At 39.7% G+C, this 17,719-nt stretch overlaps 1 protein-coding gene across 1 annotated transcript in view; it reads right to left on the minus strand.

Moving 5' to 3' along the window:
• Positions 1 to 17,719, minus strand: part of LOC101475616 (DNA repair protein XRCC4) — a 25,396-nt gene continuing 7,677 nt past the window's right edge. The window contains exons 4-8 of the mRNA XM_004544432.4: positions 7,189 to 7,355; positions 6,555 to 6,719; positions 5,531 to 5,628; positions 3,271 to 3,401; positions 1 to 1,863 (exon numbers count right to left, since the gene is read on the minus strand). Coding sequence (XP_004544489.4) covers positions 3,274 to 3,401; positions 5,531 to 5,628; positions 6,555 to 6,719; positions 7,189 to 7,355 — 558 coding nt within the window. The 3' untranslated portion in view covers positions 1 to 1,863; positions 3,271 to 3,273. The remainder of the gene's footprint in view (positions 1,864 to 3,270; positions 3,402 to 5,530; positions 5,629 to 6,554; positions 6,720 to 7,188; positions 7,356 to 17,719) is intronic.

Genomic DNA, 17,719 nt, shown 5'->3' on the forward strand with positions numbered 1-17,719 from the left:
TTGAAATGCAAAATTTTTAATAATGATGTTAACATACATTTTCTTCAGAGGTATTTTACATACATTTTTAACATTTGAAAAATAAATCTCCTTTATGTGTTTAAATTACAGTAAATATTTAAAATCAAATAAAAAAAACACATATTTAGACATTAAATGTGCACATTTACAGCAGGTTTTACCAAATTAAAAACGAATTATCAGCTTTTATTCCAAAAACAGAACGAGATCTTGCTTTGGAGCATTTTGAATCAAACAACTACCGGTACGCATTGTAATAAAGGAAATCCCTTAAATATTCAGCACTGTCTCCTTTTCAGCGTAAGCTCATTGTCCATCGCACGTTGTCATGCATTCATCTGTAAATTAACCTTTGATACTCTTCTTTGTTTTGCTTTCAGAATACTTTATTGATGAGATGTAAACAGACAGTGTGACATTCCAGTGGGGATTACTAAAACCACCAAGAACATATAGCGGGATAATCCCGGTGGCCACCTGTGGTTTTCAACAGACATAAAGGTATCATCAAAAGCAGCAGCAAGAAGGTCCAGGATTCAGATGTAAAGGGTCAAATAATCCAAAGCTTCATTACTGTCTCATTGAAAACACACGGCGATGAACTAAGAACCTAAAGCTGATAGCAGATGTTAAGGACAATGCGGGCAAGTGAAGAAGCTTAAAGACAACATAACCTCATTAACCTGAAAATCAACCCTCAGGTAGTTTGGGCCACATAATATCTACACCATAGGTGTCAAACTCTGGCCCGCGGGCCAAATTTGGCCCGCAGCCTAATTACATTTGGCCCGCGAAGCCATACCAAATTATTATTAGAGCTGGCCTACTGGTATTATACAGCTAATATATATATTGTTTAGTATTAAGCTTTGCTCGTTCCATATTCAGTTTTTCAGCAAAACTTGTTTGAGTCCATAAGAAGAGATTCATTCTTAAATCTGGAGGAAGATTTTTTTTCAATAAATATTAATGTTAGCCCGCGACCTTGTTCCAGTTTTGAATTTTGGCCCACTGTGTATTTGAGTTTGACACCCCTGATCTACACAATAAAAGGCTGCGTGAAAAAGAGGGAAAAAAAGATTAAGGGCCAAATTATCTTTTGCAAAATGCTAGTTTTGAAAGTTAAAATGAAAGAGACGGTTTCGAGTTTGTTTTCATAATAGAAAGAGGGAGGAAAACATCAGCAGGACATTAAGCATTAAGAAAGCAGTTATAGTTCCCTGGTTGTGACACCCTTTTTTTCTGAGTGTAGCATGTTGACCCCCTTTTTCTTCACTCTCACACTGAGCTGAGATCTGACTACAGCTGGAGTCAAATTCAAGCTAAGGGAAAAGTGAGACTCTTCGTAAATTGCTTCCGTAGTCGTGCTCCAGATTCTCTACCGAGTTCTTCAGCTTATTAGCAGAAACACTTTTAGTTCCTGACATAGTCCCAGACAGTGTTAAGTGGCTGTTATCGCATGGCCACTGACACATCTGGGAAAAATCTTTACAGCAACACAGAATGGAGAGAATTTGGGAAATGATTGTATCAGTAACTGCTTTTCACCCCTTTACTGTAAAGCAACTAGTCTCTTAGGAGATGTGGTAGGTAATTGTCACAGTTAAAGCAATCCAGATGCTGTGATGTGCTCTGGCTTTCTGAATTCACTTTCACAATCTAGGAGAGACCCTTGCATCATAATCTGGAGACACTTCCAGGACACTGCTGCCCGGCTGTCGCTGTTTTGGTCGTGTGTGGCTGGAACTAGCCTGCCACATAGCAAGATAGCAAGCAGAGAAAACCTGCTCATTAAAATGTTCGTGAATAGTCCCGGGCGCCATCTATTTCTTGAAAAGGAGGCTGAGAACAAGAGATGGAGAAAAAGAAGCAAATATTGTTTGAACCAGTAAAACATGCATCACATTTATATTTTATAGCTTTCCGTGTAATATTTAGCTGTACTAGAGAAATACAGTTCGATATAGTGTGATGACGCAGAATGAAATACATTAACTTTATATTCAACCCAACAAGTGAGAGGAGGAGGAGTGAAGCATGAAGCTCAAATGCTAGCCAACACACAAATATAAGCAGTTGTCAGATACTATTAATGTTTGTAGAGTTAAAGAAGTGCTGCTACCACAGAGGCATCATATATTAAATTAACTATATTTTATGATTTATAAAAACACAGAGAAGTTGATGTTATTATGACAACGCAATCCAAAACACCAACAGTAATCAGGTGACATTTTATTTCACTTATCTGCACCTCTTCTCACTGTGGACAAAGTCTGGAGAAGGTTGCTTTTCTCACTGCTGTTTTACATTAGTAGCATACAGGATGTAATATAAATCTGAGCCTCTTTATAGGCAGCAGTCCAACAACCTCAGCTCTTTCTACTGCAGCACATCAGCCAGAGAAACCACAAAAGATATGCTAGATTTCACTTTTTCAAATGTTTAGAGACAATGTTAAAAACCATTAAAAATCATTTTCCACAACTGATGAGTGCAAATAAAATGATGCCTCTTAATTAATCCTATTTATTAGGTGGAGACAGCAGCTACTCTATAGCATGTGTGGCCCAGGGCCACTTCTAAGACCGCTGCTGTCAGTGGCTGGACTCCTTTATACCTCTGTGGATTAATATAACCAGCAATATAAGAATACATATTTCATCTAAAAAATGTTCAGGCCTCAGTAGACAGACAGTTAGATGCTGGGAATTACACATAAGTGTTTTTTTTTTTTTTAAACAGATGATGACGACAAGACGATGATTTAATCCTCCTTAATTGGGTGAAATGGAAATAACGGGGAATAAAAAAAAATCAGTAGATCGACCCACATCTGTCACTGTAGTGGTTTTACAGAACCTACAAATGGGGGGAAAAAACTGCTGAATAAAACTTGAGGCTAAGAGGTTTCAAAGTGCAATAAAACTTTAATCCTGAAATGATTTCCATGCATCTATGTTAAACTTTGATTTGGGGTCACATGGAACAACTTATTTATTAACCGACACAGGACCGGAGACATTGTGTGTCATGTTGGCACCATCTTTACATGGTACTACTTGAAAATCTGCAACATATAACTGCACATTTTCTTAAAATTTAAGATCCAAATTCTTACAATTACACTTTTTTTTCCCTTTTACTACAACTATATGTAAAGAGCGGTTCCACACAAAATTAACTTTAAGCAACTATGGTATAAAATATGCTGCTCCATTAACTGCATTATTTCTCTGACAAACCTACAATTTAAAGTTGTTCAGAAGATCGTGGGCTCGAGGTGTGAAGCAACCTACGCTTCCATTTTGGTTGCTCATCTTCATCATCATCAGAAAAAGTCCGGTCAACGGGGATCCCTTCCCAGACCAGATTACGTCCTGCAAAGAGCACAAACTGTTGATACTTCACGTACAGAGAAACATACAGGCTATTAGAGTCTAATTTCATTTCTTTTTAGAATTACATGGGTGGCTACATTGCAAAAGCCTAAATTCTTCAGCTTTATGACTTACACTCATACTCTGTCAGTGTCACTTTTGGTGCATTTTTGGCAGTTCCAGGGCAAATTACCCCAGATTACCACTGTTAACCCCAGAGGACTCCACACCTTCAGAGGTGTGATCTTTATCGGTAATTAAGATCTGGCATTCCTAACAATCTTGGTCACGCTACAATAGTTTATATACAGAAGGAAAAACACACCTGTTTGCCCTTCAACACTGCTGCTAGCCCATTCAAACGCAAAGATCGACAGATTGAGGCACCACGTAAGAACAAAGACATACTTGGGCTGAACTGATTAAGAGCTAAAACTCAGTAGTGTAATGGTAATGTTACTGCAGATTCAGTATTTACAGTTACCTTAATGAAGGAGGTGTGGAGGCTGGTATTAGAGACCCATTATTCCTTTCCCTCACAGGAGTCACATGTGTGCCCCTCAGGTGACATGCTTTTCTTTAACGTCCCTTTATTCTCCCACTGTCTCTATCGCTCTTATCTTCAAGTTATCTCATTGTGAGCGATTCTTCCTATGGTGTCAGATGCTAAAACTCGAGGTCAAAGAGAGCCTCCAGCTCTGCTCAACATGGAAACACAGCCTGAGGCACAGAGGTCAACAGGGGAAATGTTTGATCTGATGCCACGTGTGTGTGGACTCACCTGGAGTAATATCAGTGAGGTGTTTCATTATGTGTATGTTTCATGTTCATGGATCGGCGTAAAGGTGTCTATGAATTAATCGGTTGTTGTGGTTACGAATCTAATGCTAGCAGAGAGTGACACGAGCATACGGCTTTTTTCCACCACTGTGCTTTCGGCCAAGAAAAAAAACGCCCAAAGACTTTGGAAACACACCCATAATGTTAAAATGCTGAGAATAGAGACAGATTCATATGTAGGTAAAAGCCTGGAGATGTCACTGACAAGCTGAAAATACAAGAAAGGATTATAAGACTCTTTTGGGCCGCAAACAACCGACTGTGTGAGCCAAGCCCCACACGGGCTAATCTACCTCCTCCATCCATCTTCACTGAAGCCAAGACGGGACACAGAGCACAGAGCAGAGGGTGCATGTGCATGTGTTTGCGATTGAGAGCACAGAAAATAAGAGCCAAGCAACACAATCTGCTGAACGACATCAATGTGTTTTTCAACTGTATTCTCTCAGGGTGGTTTGAGTTTGGCTGCAACCACAAACAAAACCATTGATACAGTGATCTAGGTTTTCTCAGTAGATTGCAGCACTACAGTACAGGGGGGTATGACTCAGATGTGACGTTACTCCAGCACTGCGAGACGCAGGAAGGTGAAGACCACCTAATGGCCAGCAGTGCTGAAGCAATCTCAACAGACTTGTGTGGGTTTATGACTCAAGTGTTTCCCAGAACCCTTCGACCAGAGGGTATGCGCTCTGCTTATGTGTGCTTTTAAGTTTATGTTCAACCCCTCACCCCCTTGCTTACGTACTCACTTACATTCAACTGTCAACTTTATTGGACAGTAAAATCGGCGAGAGGAAAGCGAAAACTCAAGGGCTTCACTTTGGTCCGCATCATTAGAAAATAAGAGCGTGACCTATTACGTCAGAATACTGGGAAAGGGTGTAAATTTGCCATGTTCAATACTTGCACAACCTGCTCCAAGACATGCTGCATGTGTTTTTGAGCAGCTACTGGAACACAAGGTTGTTTTGAGAAAAGCTGAAACAGCTTGTTTATACTTGTTGGAATACTGAAAAACCATTGCATTGGGCAAGATGGATTTGGGCTATGGATCATTCCCCCATGTTGTTACATACCCCATTAACCTCCCTGTGAGTAGGAAAGGTTGGTGGTTGTCTGGTGACTGTATTACATTTTTATGCATTCTGTGTCAGTAGTTGTGGCGAATAACTGGTCACTCAGAGGTTGAGCGTACAGCAGTCTCATCCTCGGGGAAACCACTTTTGATTGGGACTGTTGTTCCCTCTGACACAAGCAAACACACCCATAAACACAGACACACACACCTGTAATGAGGATAGTTGGCTCCAGAGAGGGTTGGATGCTCTGACTGGTCTCCTCTCCTCTGTCCGGACTGCCTTCACCTTGAGTTGTGAGATTGTCACTGAAAGAAATTACAGAAGACGAAGTGTTTCCTGTAACGCCCACAAACTGAATCCTGAGTCAGACAAGTGGATATGCTTTAGAAACTACAGCAGAGTATCTCATTTTACTCTGCTTTTGAGTACTCGTCTTTCACTGTTAAATATTACTGACCACAAAGGACAGTGTGAGCAGAAACTATGAGTAAAATCTTCCATGCTCTGCACCCTGTAGTGGCCTGTAATGATGAAAGCTATTTAACAAGCCTGACTAAAAACAAGTCAGCCAAAGCCAGAGGTGTGGCAAGCACACATGTGGCTCTGACAGCATTTTGTTGAGTTTCTTAGAAAACAAAACTTGCAATGTGGATGTAAAACAAAAGACAGGAACGTTTTGATTGATTCTATGTTTGGCCAAAATCTAAATACATAATTCCACGTATTTACAACACAGCGCACAGGGAGAGTACCCCTTTCAGGTGAAGGCTGCTCCACTGAAAATCAAAGGGTGAAATCATTTTAAACTGACTGAAAACTTTACTGGACATTACCAGACTAGGACCTACTTGTTACTGGTTAACGTGTAACTACAGAAATTGACTGAATGTACAAAAACCTGTCAATCAATAGAAAATTAACATTTTGTTTTAGAATGAATGATTATTATTTTAAACAATCACCTGATGATACTGGTTTCTGAAATTTAAAAAAGGATGTCTGTTTTTGTCCATCTTAGATTAAAAGTTAAATGAACTGTGGCTTATTCAAAACCAATCGTCAAAATTCTACGAATAGCTTTTTAGTTGCCTCTATTCAAATGTGCATTTTAGGACATTAGTTGATACACAGGTAAAACCCTTCTATGGACATAACATACAACATTCAGTTGTTTCTGTCCTTAAATTGGACTTTTAAGGCAGATAACACTATAACAGCACTCGAAGCAGACCTTTGTACACCCTCCTCGTCGCTCGGATGGTCGTCCGAGTTTCGAAGCCTTTTGACAGCCTCCTGCAGACCTCTGATCTTGGCCTTCTTCTCGTTCAGCACCATGACAAAACGTGAGTACATTTCCCTCTCTAACGCTTCCTTTTTCTGAACCTGATGCTTGAGCCTGGTGAGAAAAACACATTCATATGACAACAATATTCTGCGTGGAGGTTTCATGCTCTTGTCGGCTATCTGATAGTAATTTGCAAAGGTGAATGACGCTAATCCCAAAAGTCCTGTGTGAACCTCATGCTGTACTCTGGAGAGAAATCAACAAGCGAATAAACAACAGCACATTTTATTTTAATTTTACATGCCAGGCATTAATAAAATTGAAGACATGTGAATCACTTGAAGTAATTTCCGAGAAATTACAAACCCAGCTCGCAATAATGGGTGGATCCCACAATATTCTCAGATGGGCGACCAGTGATGATGTCATACTGGGTGATTTTTGTGGATATAAACAAGCTGGCAACTTAAAGAGAAAAAGGAGTGTGCATGCAGACGAAGCAATCAACAATAAATACCAGCCCAGAACATCTTAAGAAAATTATGAGATTCTGTTGAATTATTTCTCTCATTATCCTTACTGTCCGAGTATTCGCTGGTGATCCTGCTTCAATTTACAGTTTTGCTCCAACAATCGCGAGTTTTCTGTCTCCAGATCTGTGCTGCGCTTTAGGGACTGTCCAATCATCTCACAGGTCAGCTCCAGAGGGTCTGGAGATGGCTGGAGCTCCACAGAGCCCAAGTACACCTGAAACAAGGAGGAAAAGAAGCTCAGCGACAGAAAGTGAAATGAGACAGCAAGACAAAGTTTGGTTTGCAAGGCATTGGAGAAGATAGACTCAGTCTTTCTTCCTCTGCACTGAGAAGTAACTTCCACTTGCCTCCCTTTGAGGGCAACCAACAAACAGGACAGGTTTACAACTACCTCTGAAGTACCTGGGGATCCTCTGCTAGAAGTTAGGAGTGACCTGAGAAAGTCGCATCTGGCATCAAAATCATGACTACGAAAATGATCCATCACTAGCTTCCAGAATCAGTTCACTGTGAAAAATGAGTAAGCTTCACACTTCTATCATTACAATGAGTCTACAGTACAACGTACCACAAATATTACATAAGATTTTCTCTGAAGCAGGAGAGTTTTTTTCAGGTGATGAGGAGTGTCCTTCTGTCTGGGAGAAACAGAAGATGAATTCACTGGTCACCTGCAAAGTATGCGAGGGGAGAGCAAAGTTTCCTCTCTGTTGGTTTTTGTCGGTGAGTCTTTGGAATCGCAGGCAGGCTTCATATGTAATAAAACATTCCTCATTTGGATTGCATCTTGGCTCTTAGTCACAGGCCAGGGCTGAGGCAAAAAGCAGTGAGCAAAGAAATCGAGAAATTCTAACTTTTAGGTGATGTGTCGTTTTTTTAAAGAGGAAAATGTTATCCTAATTAACAATAGAAATCATGTTTAATACGGTTCATATCATATAGCTGTATTATCTTTGCTTGTTACCTTGGAGATGTTTCCATTTACACACCAACACATAAGTACTCCTCATAAAGAACTGAAAAACCAGAAGGTAATGAGGTGTTAAATCTTCACTTAGCTGCGTGAGGTCGCAGACCCACTGCAATAAAGCCACCATCTTCAAAAGCTCTCATAAAATACTTGTCATTTTTGTCCTGGGCTGATTCTGTCCTGGCAGGCTACACACCTGTTTTCTCCTTTTCTGTTGAACCTGAACATGTGTTACTGAGCAGACAGTGGCTTCATATTGCCCCCAGTTTTATATCCTAAGCACTACTGTGCCCTGGTGCCTTTCGTTCAGTTTCAAAACTTTCCGTCTTCTCTTTTCTCTTCTTCCATGGAAGTATTTCACACTCCCATCAGCACCAGCTGTACTCTGTGTTCAGTAGTGGTTGAATGTGGTCTCTTAGGGCCTTGAACACTAACTGTTAATGGCTGTTACAAAACTCTGACAATAACAAAGACATTTTATAGGAACAGGGCAAACTAGGCGTGTTCTACAAAGCATGTTCGGCTAGCTTGAGAAAACCTAAGATCCCAGTCAGAAGAAAGTGCCATCAAGATGGTAGTTATCAGCTTTCTTTGCTAACCTGGAGTTTCTTTGTTAGGCTCCATGTGCACTCACATTAATTATAACGCATTGTTTGACTGGTGCTGCAAATAAGGCGAGCAACCAGGCCTAATGCGGCAGAAAAACATTGATTTATAATAATAATAATAATAAACGCTTAATAGCACGCAGTGTGATGAGCTTTGACTCTGTCCCATTGTTACATGTTCCAAGAACACGTAGGAATTGCTTTAGTTTGTTGCCAAACCAAAGTGAAATGAATTCTGTTGCTTGATTTAATTCTGGGTGGTAAATTGCTTACAAATGAAACTGATCAGTTTTCCGATCCGTGACCTAGTAGCTGTAATTCCAGCAGTGTAAAAAAAAAAACTGCAGCTGTTTATGACTAAACACTAAAACTCTTACATTTTCTGCTTGACCATCTGAACATGAATGCATGCAAACAAGAGTGTACTCAACTTTCCTCGCTGACCCATCTCACTTTGTAGTCAAACCCTCTGGACTACTTTTTAAAGCAGGAAGTACAACATCAAAGCAGAGGCCCTTTCATAAAATGACCAAAACACAGACGTTATACATTAAACATGACAGGAACATCAGTGAGTACACCCCAGTGAAATATCACTTAAATATAAATCGGCTCCAGCGTGTATCGCCTATCAATAACAACAGTAGAATATTTCCTTATTCAAAGACAAACAGAACATCATTTAATGTTATGCAAAATTATGCTTCATATAGTCTAACATAACACTGACATAAAATGGCCCCAAAACACTACATTTTTCTCAGTTTTGGGCCTTGGACTTGGAAGGGTGTTTGTCTCTGTACATCCATATCAAGGCTCCATCAGTGTGCAAAACTTCACAAATATGGAAAAGACTACAGGGAGATTGATGACTACCAAAAAATCCGTGGCAGCAGTAATCAAGCCATGTAAGCCAGCTGAGTGTAGGCATGGAGTTCCATTTACCCCGCCTGCGTCTTATTTGGTAATTTGTTTGGATTGTTATAAGCTTTGCCAGTTTACACTTGGCACACTGCTCTCCTCTGGTGTCTGCATGGTCTGGTAGATGCTGATTTCCAGACCATGTTAACGCACAGCTGTTTTCTGCCTGCGATGGCCTGACGACAGTTCTCCAGGGTGGACCCTCCCTCTTGTGCTGCGATGGCTGGCATAAACTCAAGCACTGTCAAACCATCTGGTTCTGTGACTGCACTATTAAATTAAAGCATTATTAAATGATTAGATTTCAAAATCTTGTTCAACTTTACACTTGTATTCTGTATTACTGGTGACTGTCACACACAAGGAGCTCTTTTAATATCATTTGGCAATACATTTATTATACAGTGATAATTATTTAACTTGCACAAGTTTTGGGAGTGAAACTGTAATGCTTAAGTTCAGCTTCGTCAGCGTCCATGTCGACAGTGCTCAGGCTGATCACAACAAATGGAATCAGGACTCAGAGAAGACCACCCGGATACTATTCCCAAGAACTCATAAAAAAGTGGAGCAACACCGGTGATCCAGTGCAGCCTCTTCTAGCAGGGGGAACTTGTGTGAGCATTAGAATTTATCAACAAGTTGACATAGCTGTGATTCAGTTATTGTGCAAGTTAAAGTCCACTGTTAAGATCAAACAGTGAGATGTGTGTAGATAGAGTAAGAATGGGAATTTTTCTGCAAAATGTGAATGTTAACAGAGGGAAGTGATAAAGAGCCACTGTGACGATGTACCAACTTGTATAGTATGACAAGGTACATGCAGACGTGGTCAAAATTTTACACTAATGGGCATCATGGGAATAAATGTCATGGTAATTTGGGGCTTTTCATGATTTATTGGTTCCTTTTTCAGGGTAGAATGAATGTACAGGATACATTTTCAATGCTTTTGGTAGCCATCAACAAGTTTCTGGCATAATTCTGGCTGGATGTTTGATCACTATTCTTGGCAGAATTAGTAAACTTCAGTTAAATGGGTTTGTTTCCTGGCATTGGCCCAGTCTTTAAGCCTAGTACACACATTTTCAATAAACATACAGTCGGGGCTTTGGTAGGCGATTCCAGAAGCTTACAAGAGTTGATCTTTAACAACTGCAGATTCCAAGATCATCAGTTCAAACAATTGTACGTGCATATTATTGATTGTGATGTGGAAAAAGAAGAGTTTGAAAACATCATTCAAAGCCCAGATAACTGACAGCAAGTAAAGACAGAAGGGAAGTTTGAGAAAAGATCAAACTCCTCCTTGACTTACACTCTAGAGGAAAGGCTCCCGCAATACATCAGCTCCATGATAACAGATAATATAAAGGCTCTGTTGAGTAATCTAATATTTTTATGTTGTGTTATGTTATGCTGAAGAATGTTGTCCCCTAGATTTTCTCTCAATCTATAATAATGCTGAACTTTATCTTCGATGTTTTAGACACGGACTCACAAATCTTCCTAACCAACATGTCAACATTGTATTACCCTAATAAGACACTAGACAGAGACATCTAAAGTGCTGGAAGAACAACCTTTATTTACAGGATTAACTTTAGAAATGGAACTCAGCTGCTGTTTATTTATTCTCCTCCTTTTTTTAAATACCAAAGGTAGTGTTTTTTCACTGTCTTTAGTCAAAGGTTATCTGAGAAGACCCACTGCAGTAAACACATCACCAAATATTTAACATTACTCTATGGAAGTCATAAGAAGTATTGTACACTAAACAGAGGTATAAATATGAAAATGCAGTGAAGCAAGATACAAATATCTACATATCAGTGACAGACAGAAAGAAATATTTCTGTAAGTGATCAACGTTAAAACACAGCAATGGACAAGAAGTGCTTTTTTTTCTTATTTTCTTGAGCTTGGGCTCCTCTCCTGGGAAACAGAGATAAAGTTAAAGGTCAGTCTGCACACTGCTGCCAGCCACTGCAAAGATGTGGGAGGTCAGACTGTTTGTCTGTGATGCACAACCCACTACCACATTTTTGTTGCCGAACTGAAACAACACTAAAATAAGCAAACTGCTCACAGCAGTAGTTTCAGCCTCTAACAATATTCAATATATGTCTTATAACACTTAACTTTCTGGACAGAGAGACACGGATAAATTCACTCAAATTAAATGAGATGCTTCATACAGCTAGTTTTTTCTGACATTGCAAGCGATGAATAATCTATATACTGTGGATGTACAATCTTCTTCTATGTATGCAAATTTGTCCAACATTTCAATGTGGTCCAGTGTGTGTGGTCTAGGTGTTTGTTTATGTTAGTCTGTGTGAGTGTGTGTATGTCTCCAGCTTGCAAACCAGACCATAAGGTCAAATGTTGACATAGGTGTGGAGGACAAAGCCAGAAGAACACAGTCCCACTGAAAATGATACCATAACACACTGTGGCCACAGAGGACTGAAAGCTTTCCATGTCACTCCATCTGGCACACCGCTGGAGATCTAAAAGGTAATATGGCCCTAAGGATAAAAAAATACCTTGGTTTAACAACTGGTGACCAATGATACGAAGAAATGCAATGCAAGGCAAATGCGCTCATGTTTATCTAAATCCTAATAAAAACACCGTGAACATGTCCCTGATAAAAGTTTTTTTTTTAATTCTTTATCTGGAAATAACTATTGTGTCTTAGGGACCAGGGAAGTGAGTGGGTGATCACTGAGCACACGATACAAAGAGACAGTGTACAAGAGTGGGCACGGACACTGACGTCTGGGCATCGAAGCAGAGATCCGTTTGTCCCATCGGTTCCCTTATCCGCTCTGCAGAGGCGTAAGGCCAGATAGAGTCCAGGAAGTGGAGGGCGAAAGCAATGAGTCCATCCCGATAAGACACACTTTCACATACGTGGCAAGGACAATGTGGCGCGGAACTAACTGGAGTGCAGATACCGTAGGAAAATACTTAATGGTCACTTTGGGTTGCAGCAGAACAGGAACAGTCGTTCTAAGCACTGATTGTCATTCAAATTGTAGAGGGTACAACTACAAACCTGACTACGATTGCAGAAAGCTGCAGGTGGCACCGGCAGGAGAAACGTGTTGGTGGATCAGACTCTTCTGTGTGGTCGGTGTTCAAATCTGGCTTCCAGCTGTGCCACAATTTCCCAGACTTCAATGGGACTGCAAAAGCTAAAGATGCAACCAATTTGTCCTCATTTTTGCTATTTGGTGTTTGAGTCAGTGCACTTTTTGTTTGTTTTTTTGTGTGTTTGTTTTTAAACTCAAACCACAATAAAAGCATTTGGCCAACTTCGTGGCAATGAAAAATTTGCAATTACAAAAATGAATTTAGGGAATTCTCTGCTCTAGCCAAACAATTCTATTGTTAACGTTGTATACAATAATGCAGCGCTATGACAAACCCATTATGTACACACACATACAAAAAACTATCAGTTATCCAGGGGCTTCCTGTGATTTTCTAAAACCTGTCACTTTCACTTTAGGTCGTATTTCAGCGCCAGCCTCGAAGCACCGGGATTTGGACCGTAATTTTTGACAGCTGACAGAAGATGATTGAAGCCACAAGTGAACGAATGGGACACAGATGTGTCCATGTTTTCTGTTTGTCAAATAAAAGTTATCGAGTATTTCACTGGGGACTCAAGCAGTGCAGCTTGACACCAACCACAAATTTCACTGGAGGAGCCTAAGTTCTGTTATTCTTTAGTATAAATTTATCCATTATGTACTTGAACATGACAGATTAAAATTGTCAGCAAATCATGTACATGATCATTTTTTAAGAGATGGGTACTTGGAATGAAAATCTGAATTCCAAATTAGAAAGACGAGCCTGTAAATGACCAAAAGTGAAAGCTTCATAGATAAAAAAGATAACAATCCGGTTGTTCAGTCTGACGTCACTAGCCGTGTCTGGGTCTAAACTCCGCTGCAGGTCCATATATCAAACGATCACTATGGCATTACTGAGAGTTGAAAAACTGTCTAAAGTCTTTCATCTTTAATAAAATGATCAACGTTCTGCTCTACCAGGTGTAACAATTGAGTTTAGCATCCAGGCATCCATGAAAACGGAATTTATGACATTTAACGGAGTTAGAAGTTAGCAGGGAGTTAGCTCGCTAGCTTCTATCTAAATACAATATAGCATGTCCTGACTGCGGGGTTTTGGAAACAAATTAAAACGTACAGCTCTGCTATCACTTCCAGCATAAATGAAGACAGAAAACTAAACAGCAGTGACGTTTGTAGGGTTACTGAAGTTGGGCTAGCTGGTATATAATGATGTGCTACGGGACCGCTAGCGACACAGCTATGTTAGCATAATATAAACAAGCTAACTTTTTTCCCACTCGATAAAAGTTACCGTGAGTGTTCTCGGTGGTCAGGAACAAATGTAATCGCATGGCAGGATGCTGTAAAAGGACCAAACTTCAGTCAGGAGAACAACTGATCCATCCACAATACGAGGTTAGTCATTCATATACTGCTGCATGGGCTGGGCTGTAGTTACATCCCAAGGTTTTAAAAACTGAGCTTAAATAAATGATTAGCGGTAATAAAAGCCGACGGAGGTCAACAGTGATCACTGACTGTTTTAGGAGCTTTTTGAGATCAAATAGAAGAAAATATATAACATTAAACATGTTAACAACACAAAAGCCATATTAAACGCAGACTACTTTAGACCCGGAAGTAGGATTCGTTGCGTCATCACTGAACAACCGGATAAGTTAACCATAGTAATTCTTCCATAGTTAATCAGCCATTCATTAGCAATTTTTACACAGCTGTTTGTGTGCTTGACTTAAGTTGTCCTTGGCTTTATGTTCAAAGATTTTTAGCATTTTTTTTATTATTATGTATCTTTTGTCATTGAGAAGCTTACAGCTATATCTGAAGAAGAAGCAGCAGGCCTAAAAAACTATCTAGACTAGATTAGAAGTATTGGAAATTTATGTCCTTAAGAATCATTTTAAAAAATATCCAGTGGAGATCTGACACAGGGCCTGAAAGATGCATTTACCAATTGCCAAAACACCAATATATAAAGAGGAGATCATGAGAGAGGTACAACAGTGAGTGCCCACAGCGATCTGTAAAACATGTTGGAGGCTCTGTCGTGGTTTGGGGCAACATTTCAGCCAGTGCAGTGGTGTCGAGGAACACTGAAAAATACTGTGAGATTTTGATTCACTGCGCAATAACATTTGTAAACCACCTGATTAGCAACAGCTTCATTTTTCCAGCATGAGAATGATCCCAAACACACTGCCACAGTGGAGGACCATCAGTAATTGATTGGCCTCCCCAGAGCCTGGACCTCAAGATTATTGAATCAGTGTGACATCATGTCGGCAGAGAACAGAGAAAAAGGCAGCCAACATCCAAAGAAGAGCTTTGCATTTCCTTCAAGAAGCCTCTCTACTTCAAGATTAGGTTTCAAATTTTCCTTTTTGATAAAGCATGTGGTTAGGGCTGGATCAAGTGACCCTGAATTCTCCCTTAGTCGTGTTGCAGCTTGCTGGGGACTTCCCATGATAGACTGAGCGCTTCTTCTTCACACACCTCTTTTCGTTCACTACGTGTTTATGCACCATTTTGCATTTAACCATTAGTTATTATTAATCTCTGGCTCTCTTCCACAGTGTATATTCTATCCTGTCTCTTGAAATGGAATTGAATTAAAAACTACTACACTACCACTACTACTAGTACATGTAACACACACTCCTATTTGTAAACGTTCACTGCATGTACAAGCTTAGCGTGAGAAAATGTCTTTGCGTGGAGAACTTTTAAATGAAGTTGTTAAAAAAGGTAGTTTCTTATGATATAAAATAGAGGCTATGAAGAGATCAATCTAATAAAAATGGAAACAACTTACTGTAGCACAGAAATGCAGATGACTCAGGCAGGTATAAAATACATTAAAATTGTAAAAACAAAAATCACACTCTTAGATGACAGTAAATTAACAAGTGACCTATCCAAAATCTTAGGTTTGTGGATTTAACACATTTGCAGAAGACTTAAGTTAGAGTTCAGTGCTGGATTTTTGACAGATGTGTACTTAAACAGACATTAAGGAGGAGATTATGTCTAATTTATGTGTGTAAAACACCTGCTTAGCTGTAGTTTAACATGAAACAGCCGACTGTATTCATCATTACATCGTCTGAGGTCATAATCATAAAATATTAACGTCATGTCAAATCTACCACCTGTTGAGTCTCCACCTTCTTTTCTTCTCTTTCTAAAGGAAACTTGCACCCTCAAATTAGCCGCGAGAAATATGTTAAACTTTTTAACCTCTGACATATAAATAATGGGGGCAGTACGAAGGCAGATTAGGAAAAAATACTATGAATAGAAGGCGTAAGAATAAAATGTGAATTTGCACGTTATATAAAATTTGGTCATGATGGGTTTTCTTCTGCACATCGTGAAGATAACTGCAACCATGGAGAATTGATAATTTTTTTTTAAGTATACAGAGGACTGCGCAATTTTAGGCAACTGCCAATCATTTTCTGTGGTCCTGCAAGAATCCTGCATGAATTAATTCCAGTAGCCATTTTCACACCTGGAATCCAGCACTGAATTTTTCTCTACAGACGCAGGTACATGTAGGAACGCAAATGTCTGATGTAGATCATACACAGCAGCTCCCTCACCTCCATCTCTAAACAACGTCCCGAACTGATTTACCCAAAAGATCACGTTTGAAAACAGCTGGTGACTTAATGAAGTGTAATGAGGCATTTTTAATGGAGAGCATAAGGTGTTACAATAATCGAGGCATCTTAAAGTATGTGTAAATTACTGTTAACATCAGTAATGTACTGTAGGATGTTCTCAGTCATCCAGGTCATGGTAAAGAAAAGCGACTTGACTTCTTTAAGTTTCTTGAAGAGGTGAAAGGTTATTGTAGGACCTAGTATCCTTACTACATCCACAATAATAATAAGCAAGACATTGTTAATTATGTTTTGGTTTTTGATTTTAAAACTGAGCTACATGTGTATTTCTGTGTCTGAATGAGCAACCACTTGCTCAACAGCTTTGTCAAGTGTGGTACGCAAAGGCTGATGGCCTCAGAGCCGTTTTTTTTTAACCAACAGTATGTCTGTACATGTTTGGACATGGACACATGCATGCAAATGGCCCTGTTGCCCACAATAATAGAGATAAAGAAAGCCAAGAGGATCTGAAGAGAGAAAAGGGGTCTAATCAACTGTCTTTTAAAATGGCTGGATGAGGATGGCCCTCTCCATAAATCTGGGTTTTATGGTTACTACAGTGTTCCTAACCTCCTGGGGTTCTTCATCTGCCAGCACAGCATTACAAGATCCCAAAGTAACCTCCTCAGAGGCAGAATCTCACAGTTTGAAAAAAATAACATCAAAATCAACCGCCATGGCCTGCGCTTCATCGAGCGTGTCATTCCTGCCTGCCTGAGCAAAGCATACAACATGTGTTTCTAAACTTTTTCAGTATTTGTCAGTGACTGTTGCATAAATTTAACATTGCAACAGTGTGAGCCATAATTATCTTTCCTTGTAACAAACCTTTAGTGAGAAGCCTTTTTCTCGTTTTCCAGCTACAGCCATTACACCACTAACTAATAACACTACCTTTGGATGACTGGTAACAAACTGCACTGAGTACTTCCTGTCTGTAGCCTGAAGGCCACCAAGCCTTTCTGATTCTCCTTTAATGTGGGGAAACTATAAACCTTATCTTTTCAACGGTCCCTCGTAAAAACCAAAACGAAAGAAAAAAAGGAAAATCAAGAAAACTTCCTTTCGATTTTGTTGTGTGTTGTTAGATGTCCTCAGGGAACAGTGACAAGAGGGGAGTCCATGGTGCTGTGGAAGATGGAGTACTGATAATACATCGTGTTTTACTCCATAAGATTGGGGTCTATCGTTGAGCCCCATCACTGAGGCCTGTGCTTCAAAGCTACAGGCAAGGAAAATTACAACTGCTGCACTTTTTACACTTGTGCCACATCCATTCAATGCATGAAACAGCAGCA

Source organism: Maylandia zebra, linkage group LG12, assembly GCF_041146795.1.
Source record: "Maylandia zebra isolate NMK-2024a linkage group LG12, Mzebra_GT3a, whole genome shotgun sequence".
NCBI classification, from domain to species: domain Eukaryota; kingdom Metazoa; phylum Chordata; class Actinopteri; order Cichliformes; family Cichlidae; genus Maylandia; species Maylandia zebra.